The 25,799-nt window shown below is 45.5% G+C and overlaps 2 protein-coding genes across 2 annotated transcripts in view; one reads left to right on the forward strand and one right to left on the reverse strand.

The window, feature by feature from the left end:
* Positions 1-1,051: 1,051 nt before the first annotated feature.
* LOC119394943 (uncharacterized) lies at positions 1,052-19,400 on the reverse strand (the record flags this gene model as incomplete). The annotated part of the gene is made up of 2 exons (XM_049416024.1): positions 1,052-1,201; positions 17,898-19,400. Coding segments are annotated over 2 exons (1,653 nt in total), but the record flags the coding sequence as incomplete, so codon positions are not given.
* Positions 19,401-20,429: 1,029 nt separating this feature from the next.
* LOC119394945 (Down syndrome cell adhesion molecule homolog) overlaps positions 20,430-25,799 on the forward strand; it is a 123,617-nt gene continuing 118,247 nt past the window's right edge. Inside the window, 3 exon segments of the mRNA XM_049416025.1 lie at positions 20,430-20,502; positions 23,901-24,224; positions 25,540-25,698. Coding sequence (XP_049271982.1) covers positions 20,430-20,502; positions 23,901-24,224; positions 25,540-25,698 — 556 coding nt within the window.

A 25,799-nucleotide genomic window follows, 5' to 3' on the forward strand; every position in this document is an offset into this window, starting at 1 on the left:
AAATCATATTCAAGATGCATGTCACAGAAACACAACACAAGCTGGACAATCCCCAGCAAACAACTTAGAAAGCAATTAATTGAGCTTGATGTGGCCGGAGTGTCCTAGAAAGGCGATAAAAGCGTATTGGGTGGAGGACACGGGTAGGTGATGTCAGCCTAACGATAGCATCTGATGCATATTGAGTGCGGCCATTAAGACCAAACTTATTGACGTGGGCTGGCTGAAACAGCAGACTGAGTAGGATGAGTAATTTATTGTTCGCGACAATTCTGTAGCCGGCTCCTCCGCATAGTAGGAGTAAGCGTTGAGTGAAGAAAGCATGAAGTAAAATGAAGGATTATACGGAATGAAGGAATAAACATTTATTCCGCTCAGGGTGCCGTTTTAGTGTTTGCGCTCATTTCCGACCTAGCGCCAGGTGATGTGGAGGCGAATTTTAGTCTGGTTCTCTCCTTTCCCGAGGCAATCAAATCACCTCATAGTGAAACACGTGCAGTTCGAGCCTGGCACGTTACTTTCCTAAGTGGCGAGAAGATACTTGAACCCATTAAAATAAAAGTTTTCGCTGAAAGTGGTCTGGGGCACACAGCGATGTTGGTTTAGTGCAGCGGTTCTTCTTAGATGGCGCTAACTTCGTTCACAGAACAGTTACTCCCTCCACGACCACCATTCTGCAACTTCGAAAATAAAAACATTTTGCTGGGCACGCTAAGCAGCCATACCGATGCGCATCCGATCCTCTCCACAGAACTCCAGCCACGGTTAACTAGACTCCCTACTGTGTCAGGAATGGGGACAGCGCACACCTTTCTCCCGAAAGCGAACAAGCGAGCCAACAGAGAAGCTATTGGTCCCTGCAGATGAGTTCGATTAAGTGTATCGGGTTCTTCTTCCATTCAACTCCACGGTCGCAGTCTTCGTCCTCTGCCCCCGGCTCCGCTGTCCTAGCATCCGGGTCTCTCTTCTATAAGGCGGATGATGGAGGAGGGGGGTGGAAAGGAAAGGGCGTGTGTGTTCGAAGGACCGAAAGCGGGTCCGGCCATTGTGCTCAGCTGAGGCTCGCAATGGCGGTGCGCTTGGCGGCGTCGTTCCCTTGGGAGACTTTGTTACGGGTCGACGAATCGCACAGGGGCCCCCCACCATCGCTCAGTCTCAGTTTTCCGCCGGGGTTGTTCCGCTTACGGAAGCGCCCCATTGGCTGAGATTGCGTTACGAAGGCAGAGACTATGTCGACTGCGGCGCATTGCGCTGCAGCGTGTTCTTACAGAAAGGCATCCCCTTTATTTCCCCCAATTTCCTCAGTTTGTATCGTGCTGCCTTTCTATTAAAAATACGTTGTTTCCAGTCCGATTGGCTTCAAGGATGAGTGACTCTCTGCCCTCAAAGTTCTAGATCGTTCAGCCCTGCTTCTTCCTTTGCATATTATGGGGAAGGTTCATCAGAGGAAACACTGCATCAGGGAATACGTAGAATGATTCGACAATGCGCTGGTAGGTCAGCACAGGCATCACAGACAAATTTTATATTCTAGGTATATACTTAGGCAACCTTGAGTCCCTAATTGATGTATTAACGCGACAGCGTTAAAGAGCTCGTTTCGCAGAAGTTCGGCGTTGTTCTTTGTGACCGAAAAGTCAGCGTCCCCCGTGACCGAAAGGTCAAGAAAGACTCAAATAAAATGAACAATAAAAATCTTCGGTTTGAGTGAGAATACAAGCAGATGTTCTATCTCAAAGCCACGTCATTACTTGAAATTTCTTCGAAAAAAAATACTATATGAGTGTCATTAGAGGGAGGAGTGTCCTAAACGCATGTAATATTGCGTGGCGGAAGCGTAGAATCGCGCCAGGCGTCAAAACCTGTGAACTGCGCAACGAGCGGATGTTTGAAAGGCCCACTCTATACAAATCGCTTAGACATATTTAACCATCATCATCAGCAAAAGCATCAACAGAGTGAGCAGCTGCGTAGTCTCGTGTGTTGCCTTACATACGCGCAGTGGGCCCTTCGCTGATTCACAAGAAAAAGAATTATGGTGTGGTGGGCACTCCGCTACTGTACTTGCAGTAGGCGTTCTAGGATAGTTTGAAACGGCCAATGTTCGTTTCCTGGCGTTCGTTTCCTGGCGGCACGGTTGAGGCATCCACCGAGAACCGAAACCAGGCTAGCAATTGAGAAGGCGATGCGCACGGGCCTGCTTACGCTATGGCGTTCTACTCTTGAAGGCGAGGCTCAAGCATTCTCCTAATTTTTGTTCATACGGAGAATATTATTGTTCTCATGTAAGATGACCCAACCTTCCATGAAAATGTACATTTGTCCACTTGTACATATCATCCGCAACTGGCTGCTACTTGTCTCTTTTGCTTTGACGCATAGGAGACGAAGCTGCATTAAACTCACTGTGAGAGTCTATTAACGAAATATTTTTATTGTTGGAAAACAAAGAAACCCTTTCGGCATTGAATTACAATGTATGACTGGTAATATTGTTTCTATCACTCTGTCTCAGATATACTCAAGTCACAAAAGAGACCATCTTGCGCTTCTAAATATGTCATTTTCCGCTACAACACCTGTTAGAATTGGCGTGACCGAAAAGAAAAGTATTTTTCACGATGCGCTTTCCTGTTTATGCCCATTACGTGCATAACGTACTTCCAGGTGCCCTTCGCAGGTTCAGAAGCATTGTAAGCGAAATGAACCCTAACAATTAATGGTGTTAAAAGTCCCAATAAAGCTCCCAATCCGCAAATTTTATAATTTTATTGCGCATTACAAGAGGTTTAACATACTTCACCTCAAGGCAAACGGAACTACTTGGGGCGCCTCTCTGGCACACAGCTACAATCTTCATGCGGCTTGTTTCCATTTCCTTTTCAAAAACTACGCGTTCGCTACGTTCCTATCAAGAGTATGATGTCACTTTGATAACCACACGCCGTTAGTGACTGGAAAGTACCGGACTCGTGGCGATAACTCAAGGAATACAGGCAAGACGTACGATGATTATTGTTGTGTGGCAGGAAGACGCCGAAAACGCGCCTTTTTTTTCTTTTTTTTTGCCTTAGAATGCTGTGTCGACATGTGCACGTCTGTAGATGTTTATCTTTTCTTGACTTGGGTATAAAACTTGGTGCTAATGCACTGATTGGCTGTTTTCTGCTATACCTTTGTAACACATTTAGTGACGACATTTAATATTATTTTCTGTCTTCTTTTCCTTCGCTTTTTTTCGAAGTGACAAGGAGTAGCCGGTGCTATCTGGTGGGCGGCAACCACTCCTATTTCGTCTTGTAAATAAAACAGGAGCGACGTTGTGTAATCTTTCGTTTTAAGTTTCACAGAGCCCAATGCCATTATGCACGTCAAACTGTCAGAACACAGACTGGGAATTGGTTGTTGCTGTCACAAACAATTGCAACTTACCATATAAGTCACGGCAGGGCAATAAGTAAACGTATAGCCCCGCCACGGTGGTCGAGTGCTTATGGCGCTCGACTGCTGACCCGAAGGTCGCGGGATCGAATCCCGGCCGCGGCGGCTGCATTTTTCGATGGAGGCGAAAATTTTTGAGGCCCGAGTACTTAGATTTAGGTGCACGTTAAAGAACCACAGGTGGTCAAAATTTCCGGAGCCCTCCACTACGGCGTCTCTCATAATCATATTGTGGTTTTGGAACGTTAAACCCCAGATAATATTATTAATAAGTAAGCGTATAACCATGTTTGGAACATAAAAATGAAGACAGAACATGTTCCTTATATTTTTATTAGCTTCGCAATTAACTTCACCATTTGTTCATCCATGCAGGTTTTAGTCTCTAACTTATGTACGGGTCTACCCATCTAAGTGCTTGAGGTTCAGTATGTCAGCTGCGAAAAAGTGTACTTCAGATGACAGCATTAAACAAATTAAGTTGTCAGCATGGTAAGACGATTTTTACGTAGCTCTTCGACTACGTACCATGCCATATAAGCGTAGCATTAAGCAGCTAACAAACAAAGCGCCGCTTGATTTTTTTTTTAATTTCGAGAGTTTGCCCAACCGCATACATAGGTAAATATACAGATAGAGGCCGGCTTCCGCTATATACATCAACAGTGCTCCATGGTGGGGCCCATAGAGCCACAAATCATAATCCCGTGGTCTTGTCGGATGAAGGCCCACTGTTCTCAGATTTCATATCGGCATATTACAAACATGTAGTGAACGTCCGAAAACGCAAAGTGCCTACGCGACGCCCTCGCGAAAGAACAACGATATACATATATATATATATATATATATATATATATATATATATATATATATATATATATATATATATATATATGTGTAACGCAGGAGACATGATGGCTGTACGAAGATCCATGTTTATTAAACACTTCGTCTTCCTCTCTCACCACTACCGCACCACACCGTTCTCGTGTGGTTCGTCACATATATATATATATATATATATATATATATATATATATATATATATATATATATATATATATATATATATATATGCAGAAACGACTGTCCTTCTATTCCGCGTCCGTGACGCATTATTGCAAGTAAGCGCTGCTTTTCCAAACACAACAGTCTCAACTCACAATTTCTATTTCCGGATCGTTCTTTTATATCTCGTCGGCTTGATGCTCAGAAAATGTAGCCAGCAAGAGAAATCGCTCGGAAGCAAGCTCGAATGGCCATGAGAAATAAATGTGGAAACAAACATAAATGACACGAGCTTATAGCGGAGATTCAGCAATCTTTCTGACGGGACACAATTAGCATTGCTAATGAATGTAAATTACGCATTCCCTCTTTCGTTCGCGCCTTCTTTCGGGCTCGGTGCAGCGAGCGAGAAAGGTAGGAGGGAAAGGGGGCCGTACCTTTTTTTCATTGTTTGACACACGAACTCCTTCAGTCTTGGGCCATTGCCCATGCACCCGTGGTTCGCACCTTTGGCGCCCTTGTATAAACCTCGAATGCAACGGCTCGTATCGAGTGATAAATGAATCGGGCCGCCTCTGAAAGTCTCAACTACGCTCCACTCATATGCACACACACGCTCACACACACACACACACACACACACACACACACACACACACACACACACACACACACACACACACACACACACACACACACACACACACACACACACACACACTATGCACACGGACACACGCACACGAGAAATATACGTTTGCAGAGAGAAACAGAGAGAGAAAGAGAGTTAGGAATACGTCCACAAAACAAGATAAACCGAGGACGGCCGTGAAGTGTATGAACGAGGGATGGGTTAAGGCTCGTCGCACGTGCACGAAACGAATACAAAATGGTGAATACGCGGCGCAAAGAAATGAAATTCACACTCGGCGTTTCGCAAATGTGCAAACCACACGCCGGAATCGTATAGAAAGCACCACAAGATCTAGACATATATGTGTATTGCAGGAGGAAAGTTATAACTCACACGTACCCCACCCCCTTTTTTTTGGTGGTGAAGGCCTTCGTTTATTCATTTACGAAGAAAACCTGAATCAGGTGAGAAAGAGCAGCTTATGCCTAATTACGCCGTGATATTTTATTCCGATGCTAGCTAATTGCACAAACACGTACCGTTACCCTTATTGCGTTTTTCCTCAGTCCTCGTTAAGTTTTTTTCTGTTATTTGTTTCTTTGGTTCGGGTAGTACTCAAAGAAGCAAGTATTCATTATGAATAGAAATAGTCATGGATGGTAACGGATTGAGGGATAAAATGGGATGTAGTAAAATTGTGAACGCAGTCTGCACACTTTGAATTCACGAAAAGATATTCCTGTGTTTTCTAATAAGTGTAAAGTCCCTAGGAAGCTTCCTCCGTAACGCTGCGAAACAGCCTCGGAAAGAATAAATCGTATTTTAATGACCTATTTGTAAAATAAATGTATGCTGTACGCTATAAGACAAATGTAACGCTTGCTTCACAACCATTGGATTTTTTTAAACGTAGAGTTCAATACAGACTTGCGGTTTCGTAGTCACTGTTCTGGTTTTTTTTTAATTCTTTTTGTTTTGACGAGTGAAATGCGCTGCAATCAAAGAGAGAACACCTCCTTGCACTAACGTCACGTTGAGGTGACGCTCAAGAAGACCCAGTGGTCACAATTAACCAAGGAGCCTAAATAGCGGCGTTCCTCATAGGCGTTGTTGTGCATCTTGATAATAAACTGCATCAGCCGTTGTCCTATTGACCTTTCATATGTTCCCCAGACTCCATTTTGGCCCGTCACGATAACAAAACGTTGACGATCGCAGGGAAGCAGTTCGTAAGAAACCACGGAAGTCAGAACTTAGTTGCGGCTAAATGTCATGATCTCCGAGCAATGTTCCTCCATACAGAAAAAAAAGCTCAGGAACCAGGTGTGCAGCAAGTTAGGAACGAATGAGCTCGATTTTCAAAATGTGCTGGTTTCAAATGCAGACGTCGAGCGTAGTACACATTACCGGAATTGAAAGATAAATACAGACTCGGTGTAGAAAACTGGCGGTTGCGTATTATTCAACAAGTCTTTAACAGGGAAGCTGTTTAAACTCGCCATAATTTGTCTGTCGGAATCAGAAATGGTCATCATCATGAATCGGCACGCGTTCTCTACATCATCCTCTTCATCTTCATCCTCTTCTGCTTCGCTCCGAGAATACATGCTCCGATTTCTCGATTTCACCATGATGGGTGACAGAACTAATACACAGAGAGAAAGAAACACAGAGAAAGAGAGAAATTCTTGGCCAAAGAAAGTTCTTCACTAGGCACGATTCGAACGCGCATACCCTCGATCCGATGGTGAGCGTCCTTACCACTCGGCTATCCAGGCACGCTAGCAGAGCATAGCACAGGCTTGTGTAGTACAGTATAACAAGGAGCTAGGAAAGGGAAGTGAGCGTGAGAAGGAGAGGTGACGGTGAAAAGGAGGGGAGAGAGTAAAGAGTAGCATAGAAAAAGTGTGAAACAGAGAGTATCAATAAAAGAGAAAAAATAGAGAGACAGAGAGTTGAAAAGGATAGAACGATGGAGGAAGCAAGAGAGAAATAGAGAGAAAGAAAGAAAGGTATGAAAAAGGAAGAAAGGACAGAAGATCAAGAAATAGAAAGACATAGAAATAAGTAAATAGAAATAAACAGAAGAAAAATAGACAGGAGAAACGGAGAGAAAAGAAGAAAGAAATAGAGGAAGAAAATAGAAAAAATTTGCAAGACCCAGCAAAACAGCAATAACCAGGACTACATAGGTGCCCATCAGCTGCTCTGTCTCTTAAGCATTGCGCCTGCAGTGCGAGCTACGCAATCTTTTTCTGTAAGATGTGCTCATCTACACTACTATCATAGTACTCTCAGTTTCCGTTTTTTAGATGCGAAGTATCTTAAGGCGGAGCTCAATCCGGTGGTGGTGGTGGTGGTGGTGGTGTGCGGCGTGACCACCCTTACTGCGCATGCGCATACCCTCTCCCCCCCCTCCCCACCTTCCCTCTCCCCTCCCCTTTCCACTCTTCCTCTGAAACGCGGGCTAGACATGCCGAAATTCTCGCCTGCGCAACGCCGCGATGAGCTCGAGCGCATGCGCGTCCCCTCCCCTTCTCTCTCCTCTCCTACGCTGCCCTCCTTTCGCCCGCCTGTCGACCGCGTTCCCCGCTCGCCCTGTGAGAATTAACGGCCAGGCTAGATGGAAGATACGACGCGCGTAGCGTCCCTCTTCGCGTTCCACGACGCGAGGTCGGTAGCATGCCCAACGAACGCCAACGGAACGCGATCGTGCAAGTGCTCCGGCTTCGCATCGCCTCATGGTCCCCTTTAGCGGGAGATGGTGTAATTTTTTCATGTTGTCCTCGTGTTTTTTATTGTTTGTTTCTTTTCTCAGCCATAAGCTCAGGCCTCAATCTCATCTTCATGTTACACAACTACACGCTCTACGTACGTATTCTATGCAAGTCTCCTGGTCACCAGACCTTCTCACCCGTCTGCAGGTCTTTTTAAGGTGCAGAGATTTCTCTTTTGCATGGAGCAACCCGAAGCTCCGACGGCAACGTCCATGTTACCGCGGCGAGGGGAAAGCTACTCCCAACAAGCTGCTCACGACAGCATGCATATGGAGCGAGCAAAGAACCCACCACGCGACAGCGCCGTCGCCACCACCGCGACCATCGCTAATCGCCCACTTCTCGCTAACGATCGCGCACATGCGGGGCTCTCAGTGGCCGCACAGGCGCGAGCGCTTTAGGTCGGTGACTCCTCAGCCGTGGTATACGCTCACTGGCAGTTTCGAGCGGCAGGACACTCAGCCATTTGTGGAGGTTCTGCACTTGACATGAATAAAATATTTTCTCGATCAAAAGAGCAAGGGTTAGGCACGCTCTTTCCATCGCGTAAACTCCCCTCTATAGAAATACGGCGGCTAGGAAGGCCACTGGCATTGCGTTAGGCCGCACTGAAAGTAAGCGTCCCCCAGAAAAAAATTTTAAAAAATTCACAGTTTCACCTCCTCGGCGAAGCAGTGAATGCGATAGCAACAAATTGTAATATTATACTAAGTCAGGCTGCCAGCAAACTCTTTTGGGCCCTTTTGGGCTCTATCTCATGTAACTCTATAAAACCCTGATGTAAGAGAATGTGGCCGCTCCAGGGAGAGAAACAATTTTCACAAAGTCTCATCGCGTTGAGAGCACAGCACGTAGAAGGGTATTCGAGCCGTCTGGTGGTGCCTGCCGAGATAGCGCGCGCGCCAGGGATAACGGCTGCGCCCTTAAAATCGAAGTTCACAGTTGGTGCTCGAGCGACACATCCCCACCTCCCGCGTTCTTTATGCTCCTTCAAGAAGGGAGGGGCGTTTTCTCTCTGCTTGAGTAGCAATCGGCGGCAGGCCTCGCACGCGTACTGGTGTTGCTGTATGCGCCCTTCGTGCAATGGAGATCGGTCGGCTCATTTCATATCTGCTTCAGCCGCTTTCGTCGCCCCCGCTCGCGCACTTTTGACCGCGCGTAAAACATACAATGCGCGGGGGGATGTTATCGATTTGGACTTTATACAAAACATGACGGCGACGGCGACGGCAAAAACCCGTCTAGAGTGCCCATACAATTGCTATGGCAATAAAACTTTGGGATCATATTTAATTGCGGTGGCTTCAACGAAACATCGCTTATTTCCGTAGCCATTTATTCTGCCTCCTCCATTATTTCTTTCCCTGTTATTATTTCTTTCCCTTCGTTTGAGTTGGTGCGATTTCGTTATTTATCCTTCGTTATTTATTCTCCGCCGAACTCCTTCGTTAACAGCGCCGATCTTATAAAAGCGTTTTGCTGCAACGAAATGGGAAGAGCAGAGCCTACGCACTAAGCTCAACTATAGCACTGACACTCTCACCCCAATAACTATTTATTTATTCATATCTTACCTCGCTGTTTCCACGTCGTCCCATTTGAGAACCCGCAAAGAAGAAAAGGAGGCATGTCATAGCTGTTCACAGCAGAGCGAGTCCCGCTCTAACACGGCCATAATTTGGCCCGTGCTCTCGCCTGCAGAGACTGCGCCGGTCCACTGTTAGAGTGCGTGCGTGTCACTAGGCAATATATTTTAGGGACCTTCATGCTGCGGCGCCACTGCGCTTGTCGTAATTAACTGCAGCTGCATTACGGGAAGGAGCTCACGCGTGTGCGTTAATCAGCGCCCTCGGCGGCTGCGGCACTTTCGAGCAATGCAAACAAACGTTTCGCTTAGAGCGCGCGCCACTTCATGTTTCAGCACTGCAATTTGCGTTGTTTGTACGGCGAATGCCGCGGTGGACGCGACACTTATACGGCCTCAGTTTGTGTCATCACTGTGGTGCATGGATGCCCCATCAGGTCGCAATAAAAGCGCAGCTGTTTCTGTTTTTTATCTTTGAGTGTGCGGCCCTGTACCGAAGATTATTTCAAAGCGTGAACATTAGCGACGTAAACAATGCGACGTCATCTTCTGACATATCGTGTACATATAGAGTGCGGCTTTAAAAGCATTTAAAGGCAAAGAGCGTGTCTGTCATAAACGCTCTGAAGCACCGGAAACACTTTGAAATTATATATATGAGTAGCGAAAATAGTTGACTTCATGGCAATATTTCGTTTTGCTCTTAAATTGTCTTTATCACTTCTGTCAAATGAGACCGCGGCACGCTATCGTACCTTTGCCTTCAAGAAGTGATCCATCATTTAATCCCCAGACGTACATTTTGTTTGTCACCGCGGGAGTTTTAGTTGCATTAAAACAATGATTTATTGTTGCACCTTCGGTGTACCTGCGCGACTCTCTCTTTCTACTTTTTTGCTACTATACTGCGACAGCAGTTAAGTACTCGAAATTGAGCTGGACACACTTGTCCGTCCATCTGGTTATCGCTCTCGTTGTCGCGGTCTTCTTTCTCAGTCTCACTCTCTTCGAACACTGAATATAAAACAACATTTTAGTAGCATGGGGCATCTTAACTGCGCCTACGAATGCAGAAAGTGACACAAAGATGAAAAACCATTGTAGAAGCCGTTTTCTTTTGCTAGTGATAATTCGTAGTAACGTTGCCCTCTACACATCTGCACGTCTCTCTCGCACTCCCTCTATATTTTTTCACTATACGCATGCATTCCTGTTTCTGTATTTGTTTCCATGTTCACGCCCCACTGATTCTCTCTATTTATTGCCACCTCTAACTACCGTTTGTGTCTCGCTTACTCTATCTACATCTTATTAATTCGTTCTCCCTAACATTGCATATTTTGCCACTGCACCAGCTCTCTCTCACACACACAGAATTTACATTGCTTTCTCATCGAAGCTCCACTTATCTCAACGTCTTTCTGCATCGCTCTCTCCATATTAATTCGCCATGTTTCCCCCACTCATCTCTCTACATCACACTTTACACTTTCAGCTTTGTTTCGATCACTCCATTCATTTCCAATTACCTAAGCATTTCTCTCTTTTTTTCTACGTACATTTTCATCTCTCTTTCGGTCTAACTCTACCTACAATATTCGCCGACCTAATTATGTACATCCGAAAGCCATTAAGAATACGTACTAATAACAAATTGACCTAGGTGACACAGTGGGTGTTTTCGATATTGATCAGAATGTTTAACATAGCAATAGAGCCCAACGAGAATTCAATCGCGCTACAAGGGAGCACTGTTTTAGACAGCGCAAGATATATTTTATAATTCTTAAATATCTTTTGAAGGCGGTAGAGTAGATGTTCTTTATTGAATTTCATTTACCAACGTGTCGGTAGAGTGCGCCAGGCTTTTCCTACGCGATGCAGAAGCAAAACAACCTTCGTTAGAAAAAACGTTGCCTAAAGGGCTTCGTTCTTCATAGAACTTGAAACGTCTTTATGAAATACGAGAAAATAAATTGTAGGCTTAGCTACTGCCCTTCTAACAACTAAAGCAGCGAGAACAGTAACTGTTCACCTAAATCGCAACTCACAAGGTCTGGCCATTTTGATCTGACAAGCGCAATGCTTACATTGCGCGATCGCGATTGTGTCAAGAGTTACATCGCTACATGCCGCCGAAAGGGCTCAAATTTCCAACTGAAGATCGCGTGCTCCTGGTGGTGCCACGCTCCAAGATGGGGTGATAACGTGCGACACTGATTGTGTTACGTAGGTAAAGGAGCTGCGCCGCACACAAAAGAGTCTCGATGTGTCCTCCAGTGTCCTCCTCGCCCGCCACTCTCCGTGCGGGCGAGGATGACACTGAGCTCTGCTGTGGAGGTCACAATGCTCCGCTGTGCTGTAAAGCACCGAGGTGTGTCCTGGTGACAGGCCTTTCAATGGGACTTTGCAACACCTTTCTAAGTAATCATCGAATGGCTTCATGAAAACAGCTTATTGCTTCCCGAATCAACTGCCGCAAAAATTTTTAGAAACCGTCAGGAACGAGCGGAGTTGCAGGAATTTGTCGCACGCTTAAAGCGCCTTCTCTCTCCTTTCGTAATAGCGAGCGCTCTGAAAGCTACGCAGAGGGGGAATAAAAAGGGGGAAACAACTTACGTCCGTTCGTCAGTTCGCGCCATGACCTTGAGCACCATTCGAGCACTTCGAACGCGAGGCTTACTTTCAGTGCGGTCGCGAACGCTTGCGGGCACGTGGCGGCATCCCGCGGCTACGGCAGCTATGCACCTCACGATGCTCAAATCAGCCAATGGAGGTGGACTTTGGGTATACAACGCGGTCATTTGGGCTCATGGCATCATTTGTCGGGAGAAGAGGGAACGATTTCTGACCGACTGAGAATTTATTGCAAATTCCAGGCCACGTGCTGCGCTATAATGTTTGGCTCGCGTGTTCTCAGGAGCCTCGATTACCGATCAGCAGCATTTTCTGACCTTGCTGAAGAATGAGTGCAGGACTCCTTTAAACTCTAATGAAAGGGGAATATCCAAAAAGGCTCCCCATTAAATACATAGAAGCCAAGCTTTATTATAAGCTTTAGGCGTTAGAACTGCGAGATTTTCCTGAAAAGTGCAGTGATACTCTCGATTAAACGCAGCGTTACAAAATTAAAAATGACCACAAGTTCCAGAATGCGAAATTTCTAATTACCCGCTTATCCGTCTTTCCGGTGCTGGGTCGTTATTAAAAATATTCCCTAATCTCGGCTCCACCGCCCGCGGGGAAATGACTGCAGCCATTACTGCTGTCACGGAGTCGGCAGAATTACATGTACCGCTAGAGGATATAGAGAAAATGAGATGGATTTGGCCGATAGCAGCGACAAGAATACGCCTCCAATTTCTGCGTCTTTGCGTGCAAGCTATATGAACCATGTTTTAATTATATCCTTCCTTTCTCCTTCCCTTCCGTTTCATCTCATTGCCCTCTCTCTCTTTCGCTCCTCCTCCCCTGCCTCCTTCCTGCAGCTTGACATGTGTGCCAGCTGCTGCTAATGCTGTGGTCCCGCACTGCATCGTATCGCTCGCAGGAGAAACTGCCTCCGCATTTGCTCCCGTTATTTGCCACAGTCACAAGCACGTGTACAAGCGGAAGAGAGGCCAAGGGTACAGCGCACACTTTCGAAAGCTTCTTAATAGAAACAGCATTCGTCCCAACATCGCCCCTCGTAGTCTTCCTGCTTGTGTGTTATTTCTGTTTAAACATACAACATTGTCCCAAATCGCTCCGCTCTTACTTTCTAGCACACGTTGGCGGAGTTGCGCGCCTGCACGGTCGTTCTGCGTACGTTCTCTTGGCTTGAAGTCAGATGCCGTCTTTTTTTTTCTATCTTTTCCCTTTTGGAGAGCATAGTCGAAGGATAAGCGCATTTCTCAGCGAAAGGCGCTCCAAGGAGATCATTAATTTCATTGGGATAAGCAAGAGGATGGTGGCAGCGCTGCGTCCGACTTATGTGCGCTCCTGCATCGGACACGGAACAACTCGATATACTGTCCGCCCCTGTTTTTTTTCTTTTCTTTTTTTTTCGGCAGCCAAGCGCAACGCGTGCCCCCTTCACCGCAGAGCTGCAGCGGGAGCGTGTCCGGGCATCGAAGCAAGCCATTCCCCAAGGCTCCCTCGAAACATGGGACGTTTCCAAATTACCCACCCGATATTGCGTTTGTCGACGCCCCGCCCTCTCCATGCTCTCCCGTGACGCAGCCGCTCTTTTCTGGTGTCGTTCGCTTGTATTTACGACGGTCGTGCATGGTTATACAGCGTTCCGAACGCTACTACATATACAGCGTTCCGCAGTGCGCTTTTGTACGATTGATGCCTTAGGTCTTAAGCTTTGATTTCTCTTACGCTTTGAGTTGGCACTCTCAGCTGTTTACGGGCGCGCTTGTAATTTTGACGTGAGACAACTCGGTAAGTGCTTTAAGTGGAACATTCATTTTAGTGGCGCTTTCATTTAGTGATTCCGAGTTCGAGTCTAGCGTAGGTGCAGTATTGCGTAGTCTAGTCTAGCGTAGGTGCACTCGCGTGTTTGCTGGTGAAGTCGCATGGAATATGCGACCACGAAATTGAACCTGCCCACCATATAAAGTGTTCTGCTTTCCCATTCCTCTTGCACCACGTGCACAGCGCACTCATATCGTTCAGATATGATCCCTTCGTGGAAGCATGGATGTGCAACCAAAGTAGGCTCACCCGTTTTACTCATATTCCCTTATGATGTTTTATTGAAAAAAACTGCATAAACCTAAACGCCACAGAAGAACGGACGGACAGACTGACGGACGGATAGACAGTTTTCTTGCTGAGTCGGTATAGAAATTTTCATGCCACTAAAAAAATTAAGGCCGCTTCGCACTACAGGTGCCAAGCCTGAAAGAAGCGCGGTGCTGGGCGGCCTTCATTGTTTATCTATGTATTTTTTCTTTCTTCCTTCATCACTTTCTTTCTTTTCTCTTTTCTCACTATTTTTCTACGTCTTCTTTGCGACAGTTTTTTTTTTGTTTCGTTATGTCATTCGTTATCTATTCTTTTCTCGTTCTTGCTCTTTCTATTTTTTTCTCTTTCGTCCCTTGCTTTTCCTCTCTCTCTCTCTATTCCTCACTTCGTCTTTTTTTTTCTCTCTCTCTCTCTCTGTATTTCTTTCTTTCTCTTTTTTCGTTCTCTATCTTTCTGTCTTTTTTCTTTCTGTCTCTCTATTCATTCTCTTTCTTTCTGTGCTATGCTTTACTCTTTCCCCTTACCCTCAGTTCCCTTTTCTATCCCCTTGATATACAATACTGTCACGTGGTCGTGATGTCGACGACGGCAGCAGTCGGCGTGTTTAAGACGAAACTATTTATTTCGGCGAACCTGTGCCCAAAAAATTAAAGCAGCAAAGTACAAGCAATTCAAGATAGCGGCGAGTACAGCGTCGGCCGTCGAGTGGACTGATCTGTGGTTAGGTGCGTCGGCATTTATAAATGCTGAATCGAACATTTGAGTCTTATCGCTGGTGGCCGCGCTAGTTGCAGAATAAACTAAACTGTTCGCATTTTCGCGCTCAAGCCTATCAGAAGATTTTGAAATAATCTGAAAGGTTCCCAGAAATTCGGGCGCGGTTTGCGCAAGACAGTGAATATATGTGAAACGCCGCAGTTGCATAAAAATAGCAAAAGAAGCATGCGTGGCATTGCCCACCTCTGAAAAAGTATCGTCCCGAAGCGTGTGACACCATGGAAGGGCGAAAAAAGTGCATACACAGATATAGTGCAATAATAAAGAAAATGGTACAGTCCTCGAGTTCGCTAACGAGTATAAAATGGCGTAAGGCGCACGACATGGACGACTTCAGGTCGTGTGCGGCGCCGCTGAGAGCGTAATGCCGAACTGGATGACTTCGTAGTCTAGAGCATCGATACGTCGAAGCACCTTGTACGGTCCGAATATTAATGAGAACTAACAGACAATAATGCCAAGGAAAGTATAGGGGATGTTTTTAGTAATGAATGTAAGGTAATTGTGAAGAAAGAAAAGTGGACGAAAAGAAAGCTTGCCGCGGGCAGGGACCGAACCTGCGACCTTCGAATAACGCGTCCGATGCTCTACCAACTGAGCTACCGCGGCGGCCATCCCCCCGTCCACTTTATAGGGTATATGTGTGCATTTAAACGTGGGAGCGTCAGTCAGCGCCGCCAGTAGCCATGACGGCGAGTGTGGAACACTCTTTTTCTGCCTGTTGGCGTCACGTAGCACGTGAACTTATTACGAGCTGCCAGCTGACCAATAATCCCTCGCATACTACCTGAAAGCATCACGTCTGCCAGAACTAGACCCTCGCTATGAATGAAGGAAAGAAGTGTTAATTTCAAGGGCTCGTTTTCTTTGTTATACACAATATTAATGAGAACTAACAGACAATCATGCCAAGGAAAGTATAGGGGATGTTTTTAGTAATAAATGTAAGGTAATTGTGAAGAAAGAAAAGTGGACGAAAAGATAGGTTGCCGCGGGCAGGGACCGAACCTGCGACCTTCGAATAACGCGTCCGATGCTCTACCAACTGAGCTACCGCGGCGGCCATCCCCCCGTCCACTTTATAGGGTATATGTGTGCATTTAAACGTGGGAGTGTCAGTCAGCGCCGAAGTATCATCGAAGAGGCCTCTCGCTAAGTCCTCGTCGGCATATTGGCATCCAGACCCACACACGGTCGCCGGTTTGGTATTACATCTGCTGTCGTCGAAGATTGTAGTGACAACTGTCGTTCTTTTGCTGGTTCTTGATGCGCAGACGGTCCATATGTCAGATTTCTTCGGCGCGTTGAAGGTAGATGGTGACGTCGAGGTTTTCTTCGTCGGTCACTTTGGGTAGCATGGGGTCGAGCGTCGATGCCGGGCTCCTTCCGTAGACCAACGTGTAAGGCGTATTTTTTATTTATTTATTTATTTACAGATTACCTACATCGCCATATAGGCATTACGTAGGGGGGGGGGGGGGAAACAAAAACATAACCAGAATAAAGGAACACTTGCAGGGATATATACACACATATAGAAATATCAACAAAACATTATCAGGAGTAACATGAGTATAGATCACCAAATACAATTTAGAGACACGTAGTACATACATTTGTTGTTGCAAGAACAATTTCACAACATGGAAAAAAATAAATCATTATCTGTTATATTTACTAAGTCGTCTGTTAAACTGTTCCAATCTCTTATTGTTTTAGGAAAGAACGAGTAGAAAAAAGTGTTGGATCTGCATTTAAAGGTAGAAATCTTTTTGCTATTATCACAGCGAGTGGATGTGTAGGATGGTTCAACAAGGTAGCTATGACGATTAATACCTGTGTTAGAGTTATAGATCTGGTGCAACAGCTTAAGCCGTAGTTTCTGTCTACGTACACGGAGCAGATCCCATCCCAAGGTGGCCTTCATTTGAGAAACACTGGCGTAGGGGCTGTAATTATTTAAAACAAACCTTGCCGCTTGGTTCTGAAGTTTTTCAAGTCTATTTATAAGATAGTCTTGGTGGGGGTCCCATATTACGCATGCATAGTCAAGTATGGATCTGACTTGCAAAAAATATAAAGTTTCCTTGATTTCGCGCGTCGCCTGTTTGAAATTCCTGCGGATAAAGTGAAGCATCTTACTAGCTTTTGCTATGGCCGTGTCAATATGTTTGTTCCATGTAAACGATTCGGTAAAGTAAACGCCGAGGTACTTATAATCGCTGTGTATGTTGATAGGGACGTCATAGATGTTATATTGATGCTCTGATTTGGATGTTTTCCTTGAGAAGCTCACGCTGCAACACTTTTTTATATTCAAATGCATGTTCCACTTTTTACACCAGTCCGCTATGTGATCTAGGTCAGTTTGTAAAGTGTGTATATCATTTTCAGTCGCAATTTCTCTGTATATGACACAGTCGTCAGCAAATAATTTTATGGGAGATCTAATGTTTTCAACTATGTTGTTTATGTAGATTAGGAACAATAAGGGCCCTAAAACGCTTCCTTGGGGAACTCCCGAAGTCACTGCTATTGACGAAGATTTGACATTATTTAGGACGACGGACTGGGTTCTACCATTTAAGTAATTTCGTATCCATGTTTGAACATTTTTATTTATGTTTAATGCAGCAAGCCTTGCATCCAAGAGCTTATGCGACACAGTATCGAATGCTTTTTGGAAATCTATAAAAACAGCGTCTACCCGACTACCGTTATCAATGGCTTTGGATACGAAATGCTGAAATTCTATTAGTTGGGTGTTACAGGAATAACCTTTCCGGAAACCGTGCTGGGAGGGAGTAAAGAAAGCGTCTGAATCAAGGAATTTAAATATGTTTGAATGTAAAATGTGTTCAAAGATTTTGCAACATATCGACGTTAAAGAGATTGGCCTGTAATTTTCTCTCAGTTTTCTGTCTCCGGTTTTAAAAACGGGTGTAACGTTTGCCGTTTTCCAATCCTGAGGGATAAGACCAGTTTCAAGGGAGAGTTTATAGATGATACTTAAATACGGAGCAATGATGTCATGACACTCTTTGAGGACTACTGGGGATAGTCCATCAGGTCCAATGGCTTTTGTTGCGTCTAAGCGGCGTAATAATGAATCGACGCCACTAACATCAATTTCAATGTCAGACATCATATTGCTCTGGACGGTATTGTTTAGAAGCGTTGTCTGCTCGGTAGTTTCATGCGAAAAGACTGATTGAAAATATTGATTAAAGCATTCCGCCCTCTGGAAGTCTGACGTCACGGTTTCGCCGTCGACACTTAAAGGTGGTATAGATACATCTTCTTTTCGGTTCTGCTTTACATATTTCCAGAATGACTTCGGGTTTTGCTTTAAGTCATTGCCTAATTTAACAAAAAATGAATCTTTCGCCGATTTAATTGTTACTTTTAATAAATTATTTATTCCCTCTAAGCGCTTTTGGTTTACCAGACTGGAGTTAGCAGAAAATATTTTATACGCGCGTTTAGCTTTCCTAATAAGTTTGCGTATTTCTGTGTTAAACCAAGGTTTATGCGTTTTTTTTTTACGCAAGTACCTACATGGAACGTGACTTTCGACCAATCTGAGTATTTTGTCGCGGAACGTTGACCACAGAGCCAACGGACAGCGTGCTTTTGACATATGCTGAAAAGTAGGGAAGAAGTTTTCTAGTTCATTTCTAATAGCAGCGTAATCTCCTCTGTCGTAGCTGAACACTTTTCTTCGTGGAGTTTGTGATGCCCGTACACGCTGTACGCCAAGCTCTGCGACAACGGCCCTGTGATCGCTAATACCTGGGCAAACAGTAATCCCCGATACTAAGTTTGGTTCATTGCAAAGCACCAGGTCTAAAATTGAGTTTTCTCGTGTAGGTTCCAGCACGTACTGCTGCAAACCATACAATCCGAGCAGTTCTTCAAACTCTGAGTAGATACGGGAGCCATCACCAGCTACGCGTCCAGCAGTCCAATTGAAGTTCGGCAAGTTAAAATCTCCACCGAGAAATACGCTGTTAGGCATAAAAGATAGCACATCAGACAGAAAACCGAATGATTCACTTCTGCCCGGTGGGCGATAGTATGTCCCAAACGCGACATTGTTTCCCTTGGGTAAATTCACGAGGCACCAGACAGATTCAGAGTTGTTTTCAAAAAGAATTTCAGTGCTTGGCAATGTATTTGATATTAAAAGAAACACTCCCCCGCCATGCCCATGTCTATCTTTCCGATAGACAGTAAAACCTGGCGGAAAAATTTCCACATTACACACAGAGTCATCCAACCATGATTCAGTGCCCATTACAATTTGAGGCTTAATGGTTGCTACCAAGGACATGAAACTATCGACTTTGTTCTTTATACTGCGACAGTTTACTAGCAGAACAGAAAGCCGTTCAGGCAGTGAACAGCAGAGTGTGTTGTCATTGAGGGAAACAGAATTTATTGTAGGTCATTTGCCTCTATCCATTTGCGCATGCGCCCTTAGTGGGACTGGCGTCTGCGTGTCGCTATCCCAGACAAATGTTTGCCCATTGATAATCAGTTTATCATAACTCAGACGTACACGATTTTCTTTGCAGTCTCTTTTATCTTTCGCATAGTTCCACAGCTGTCGCCTTTTTTCTTGCACGGCCTGGCTAAAATCCTCGGAAATACTGTACGAAGTACCTTTTAGTTTGAAAGCGTTTTTAAAGACGCTTTCTCTAGCCTTCCACTGCGAAAAGCATGCTACGATGGGCCGGTTCTTGGTTTCCTTAAAAGCCCCTATGCGGTGAGCCCGTTCAATTGAAATATCATCAAGTTTCATCACTTCCTTGCATATATCTCTAATTAAATTTTCTGACGTTTCCCAAGTCTCATTTTTTTCCCTATCAGCCACACCAAAAAATAACAGGTTCTGTCTACGGGTTCTATTCTCTAAATCGTCCACCTTAGCCAATAATTTGTCTTCAATTTTTTCCACACGAGTAATACGACGTTCCACAAGGCTTGTCTTCTCTATTAAGTTCGTTATCTTGGATTCCAGTTCACTTTGTTTAGTTGTAATTTCTGTTAACTTCGCAAGCACAGTTTCCTGGCCCGTTTTCATTTCTAATAGAATCCTCTCAATGTTCGTTATTTGCTCTCGCTCTGCCGCACTCATGGGTCCTGGATTCAGCTCTACGTCACCAGATAAGAGTATCAAGAATTGAGAAAGCATCAAGCATCCATCGCAAAGCAAAAAGAGCACAGCATCAATAAAATACACGCTCACATATTTAAAACAACATATAAGTTGTCGCTTGCTAATGGGGCACGACACTCTTAGAAGCATTGTATTGTTGGAGCGATAACATTTAGTTCCACCTAGGTAACTAACCTGGTACATGTAGAAGGGTGAGCATGGGCCGAAAAGAGTGTCGTGCCCCAGTCGTTGTAGCGCAGCTTGACCCCTTTTATGGCCAGCACGCAGCGGAAACGGAAACGTTCCACGATGCGCAGAATCCATCTCGGTGTGCCGGAGATCATACACAAGTTGCAGCAGATCATCCCGTGGTCCGTGGAAGGCACGGTCCGATGACTGCAGATCAGTAGTGATAGGCTTCGGCCAAGGTTCGATGATGCCATGTTCCCCCGCCCCGGCGATGTTCGCCGCGACAGCGAAGAATCCGAGCAGCACCTGGTACATGTAGAAGGGTGAGCATGGGCCGAAAAGAGTGTCGTGCCCCCATAGTCTTGTATATACTATACAAGGCTACGCTAAGCTCTGCTAGCGTGCATGGATAGCCGAGAGCTTACGACGCTCGCCTTCGTATCCTGGGTACGCGGGTTCGAATTTCTCTCTTTCTCTTTCCATTTTTTCCCTTTCTTCCTCTTTTTATCACTTTCTTGCTGTCTCTTATTACTTTCTCTTTCTCACCCATCAGACCTATTGAATTCCACGCCGGTCAAATCGGCGCACATGTTCTGGGGGCGAAGAAGAAGAAGAAGATGAAGAGGAAGAAGAGAGCTCGTGCCAGTACGAATTGGTGCACGCGTTCTGGGAGCGACGAATAAAACGAATTAGAGGACGGAGGAAGTGGGTGCGCGTTCATGATGATGGTAATTTCTGTTCCCGACCTACGGAGATTCTGCGAGATTGAACAGCTCAGCTGTTAAAACAAGGAAGAGCAAGTGTCTAAGAAAAGTTCCGATGTCTAAGGAGCCTGGCTCAGCGCCGCATGTGGGGGCGTAGGGGACTAAACAATAGTAGAGAGGAGATGAGAGATTTTAACAAATGAGCAGAGCGGATGTCCATATGCCTAGGATCTTCATCGATCAAACGACCAGAGAAAGCCCTCGATGGCGATATAGCGGTAAATATGAAACACGTCGCATTCCAGCTGTGTTGGACTGAAACTGAAAGTGGCTTAGTTGCTTCGCCAACGGAGAAATAATACACTCTAAAAACCACGGGTGTCCCACTCTTTACACTTGGCGTTTCGCTAATGTAGGGTTGTGCCTTCGTTGCTTGAGCTGTCAGAAACGACGAGGCAAGGATTGCGTCCTAAACGGGAAGTCGATGAAATCCAATTAGGCAAGCCGCAATTCGGTGGTATTTCAGTAAACTTCCCATTAACGCAACTGTGCAACTTTCAGCCCTTTTAGTGCTGACTACAGAGCGGCGCTTACGCCACGAAAGAAAACGTAGGTTGGTAATGAACGGATAATTCGATTGTGTGGTCGCTACGGTCATTCTACGGGCGCTCCGATAATGGAGCCATCTCTCATTGCGGAAACTGAGAGCTGGCGATTTGTATACGTTGAGCACTCGCAACACAGTCCCAGAGGCAGGGCTGCGCTATAATGCCGGCAGTGTAGTGGCGCTTCATTACTTCAATTCCTTTTTTTTTGCGACATAGACTTGCCCTTAATGCATAATATTCGTTGTATATTTGTAATAAATGTGCGACGTTAGGCTGGTGTTGTGTATGACGTGAAGAAGTGTCTTGTTGAATGTGTTGTTGTGTATCCATCGCTCATAACTGTTTCTGTCACTGTAGCGCAGGCCAGCTTGCAGGAGATGAAGGGAGCGTTCCGACTGTAACCCTTGGCATGTCCGTATAAGGTGGTATGCATCTTCTTGCATCACCGAAACAGAACAGTACGGGCATGTAGCATCCACTGGTAGATGCGACCAGTTCCATGTGGAGATAACAGCTGGTGTAAGGGCCACCACTGCCCGATTGCCTCCTAAGCACGACTTCATCCGCCTTAGTGAGGTGAAGGGGGAGAGAGCAGACACACGGTAGGACCAGAGCGCGTGTATCCTGCCGGAGAACATTTTTATGGGCACGAAATGTATTTAGGGGTTGAGGTGGAAGGGGATTAGATGGGAGGTCTGTATTAGGAGGCCTGTTGGTCAGCAGCAATATTGTAAGGGTTCGCAGCATGGCCTTGAATCGAGTGTACCCTGACGCAAGTGGCCGTATTACGGTTCATCTTAAGTATTACGATACATAAGATGAACCGTAATATTTCAGTTCCTTTCCACTTATTTTTGCTCAGATTCACTACCTCTTTTCTCGCCGGCATATACACTGCTTACAGGTGCGTTTCTACAATATTTCAGCCAGATGTCACGAACAACTATCGATTGGTATAATGCCTGGTCCTCCGGTATTTTCCGGCACACTCATATATTCCGTCGTTGGTTTTTCCCGGGCCAAATCATTCAGACATCACTTTACCTTCGCCAGAATTTGCGCGACCCGGTGCCAGACGCATTGGAGCGTATATGGCCGACAACGTTCTATGGCACTTCAAAAAATTGACGAGCTTGATAAGGTGCCTAGACTGCTGTGCTTTGCCCAAAATATCAATAATTTATTTGCCGTCATCTGTGTCCCGCCGTTGTTTTTTTATCGTTTAACTCGACGTTAAAAACGTAACGCAAAGTCGAGCTATCTTCTTTCACAAGTCCACAATAAAGGACTAAATGGAAAACCGAATTCTAGAAATGTTATTTAGCATGGCACTCAAATATGCCTAACATCAACAACTACACGTAATACGCTTAGAGTTCTAAATAAAATCTTGGATGTGTAATGTGTAATCGCAGAAGGGTTCAAACTGCAGCCTGACGGAAAGCATGCCGTCCGAGGTTTGGTATACTTGAGCGTGGCTGCTTTGGCTTGGTATTTCAATTTCAGTGTACCTTACGGAAAGCTCCCTGATGAAATAGTTGTTAAACTTTACCCCAGACCTCACATTTTGGTTTAGGCAAAAAAGAAAAGAAATGGCGCTCAGAGGATGTTTCCCAAGCGTTGGCCGGTGCCCAATGCGACCTGACGAAGTGACCAAACTTAAACCGGCATGCGGTATTAACAGCAAACATTTATTGTCGTGTAGTTCGAGTCATGTCGTTGAGGGAGTGATGTTTGCTTATGAAACCGGTAAAACCAACGATAAGTGTTCGCCAATAACAAAATTCTGAAAGAAGTCTTGTTCATTAGAAGCGAAAGAGTTTGTCATTTTCTTATCTTCTCCATGTTGACGGTTTCTATGCTACTTCCTCTATAGTCTTTATATTGGTTCTACTTCATTGAGTGAGCAACATTCTTGGGGCAACTGTTAACAAGGTTTTGAGCTGGGACTTTGTGCAAATGAATTCAAAAGCATTGTCAGTATCGTATCTAGTGGAGCTGCGAATGAGTGACCCATGGTGATTGTTTTGCGACCACCACATGAGAAAAAAAAATACATATAATCATAAAGCTAGGAGCATCAATCGTCAAACTATGCCAACAAGCACTGTAAACTATTTGATTGTACGCATAACGTTGGGTAACACTGAAGCTACATGCGGACAATGCTGACTAGCCTAGTTGCTGAATCGCCAGTTGTTTCACGTGTACATGTTCATTTTTCACCGCGTTTTGTCAACTAAGTGTTCCGTCTCCTTTCTTTATTTTACGCTACGCAGCACATTACGTTCGGAGCACTCCACATGGCTTGGGTCCTCGACTTCTGGAACCCCTGGTATCGGAGCTGCGCTTCTCCAACACGACGGGGGCATCGCTAAACTGCGCAGTCGTTGGACAGCCTCCGCCGAGGGTCACGTGGTTGCGCGAGGGTGCCGAAGTGGAGCCGCTTCAAGGACTCTTGCTCCCCCTTCCGAACGGCACGCTACGATTCCCATCCTTCGCAGCGTCACAGTTTCGCCAGGAAGTGCATGGTGCCACATACCGGTGCAGAGCTCAAAACGTTTTCGGGGCCATCCTGAGCACGGAAGTGCGCGTGCGAGCAGGTTTGTATAGATCTTGGTTCGACTGTTATGTCACACATTATAGACTTACCTGTAGGGAAACGGACCCTAGCACAGATAATCAAAAGACGGGCTCGGGTAGCTTAATGTCACGTGCATTTCAACTCAGTCCTAACAGGCGCTCAAAGAGACAACCAACTTTTTCACTGAGCGAGAGACCTCAGTGAAAAAGTTGCGTTGAGGCGAGATATCATACACAAGTGAATGGTCTATTGGCTTTCGTTGCTGTGTCACGGGCTGTGTTTTGCGCTTTAGAGGTGCCCATTGAGATGCATCACGCTAAGGACATCTACCCGTACATGCGATTCGTTCCTGCCTCGCTCAAATCCTAGCATAAGCCGTGGTTACATACATGTTTGTTTTTCAGTCATAAAAGTTGGTGTATTTGGGCTTGAACTGTGCGCTTTTTAGCATGGTAAGTGCCACATATACCGCAACAACAAGAACTAAAAACTGAACGGGAGTGCGGCATTCGAGTGACAAATATAGTGCACAATTTGCACTGTATATTAGGAGAGAGAGAGCGTTCCAAGCATTGCAAACACAAGAATTTATGCTTGCTTTGCGCAATTCAGGACCCTCAGAAATTTCACGAATGTTTTCCTCTTGGTGACGTATGGCTGTAGCCATATTTAAGGTGGTTATGCCTCCTAACAATAGTTTAACTTTTATAACTAGGGTAGCGTTGAAAAATGTGTAGAGTTGCACTCAACGTCCCGGCATACAATGGCGCCCCCCAATGCTAAACTCACACGCTGCCAATTCAGGGACTGCAGACGCCTACGTGTAGCCAGCTCCGCGTTCATGGCGGGAAAGGGAACCTTTATTTGTGATGCAGTGCAACGCCAGTTTCAAGGCCTGCCCACTCCCTTCGTGACGTAACTGACCTTGTCCGTCGGAGAGGGACACTATCGCCCGTGGCTTCGTCGGATGGGGGCTCCGCCTGCAGTGTGAGGCTGTGATCTGAGTCTTTCTCGTCTTTTGTACAGCGTCGACTGACAGAATGCGTCCAATGTTGCCACTGCATGCACGCGGAAATTGCGCCACAGACGATAGCGTCCGTCTCCGTTAAACAATTTCTGTAACGTCACGGAGGGAGAGCACAGACCTTGCAACTAGTCTAGGTGGCGTTGTGCAGTGATTTGAAAGACAGCGGTGATTTTGATTTGTCCGAGAAGGCAATGACCCACTTCTAAATGGAGGATTACGTGCCGCGACCATCTCGTAAAGGTGGGAAAAGAAAGCTGTGTCAATTCGCCCCACGTTCCCTGCTCGTTTATTTTTTTCCCCTTCGCAGTTGTGGAGCAATACTACGAAGTGCAAGTGTACGATGAATTCACCATCGCCGGAAACACGGCCGTTCTTCGGTGTCACGTGCCGTCCTTCGTGCGTGATGACGTAATCGTCGTCTCGTGGGAACAGAAGAATGACGACAAGACCGACGTCGTTGTCAATGGTCTGCATACTTCTCGTCTTTTTTATTATTCTTCATTTACAAAGCTCTAACGATTAGCTCTGCCATATAAGCTTGGTGTTCAACGATATATTTCAAAGCTT

Source organism: Rhipicephalus sanguineus, chromosome 5 (genome assembly GCF_013339695.2).
Source record: "Rhipicephalus sanguineus isolate Rsan-2018 chromosome 5, BIME_Rsan_1.4, whole genome shotgun sequence".
Taxonomy (NCBI): domain Eukaryota; kingdom Metazoa; phylum Arthropoda; class Arachnida; order Ixodida; family Ixodidae; genus Rhipicephalus; species Rhipicephalus sanguineus.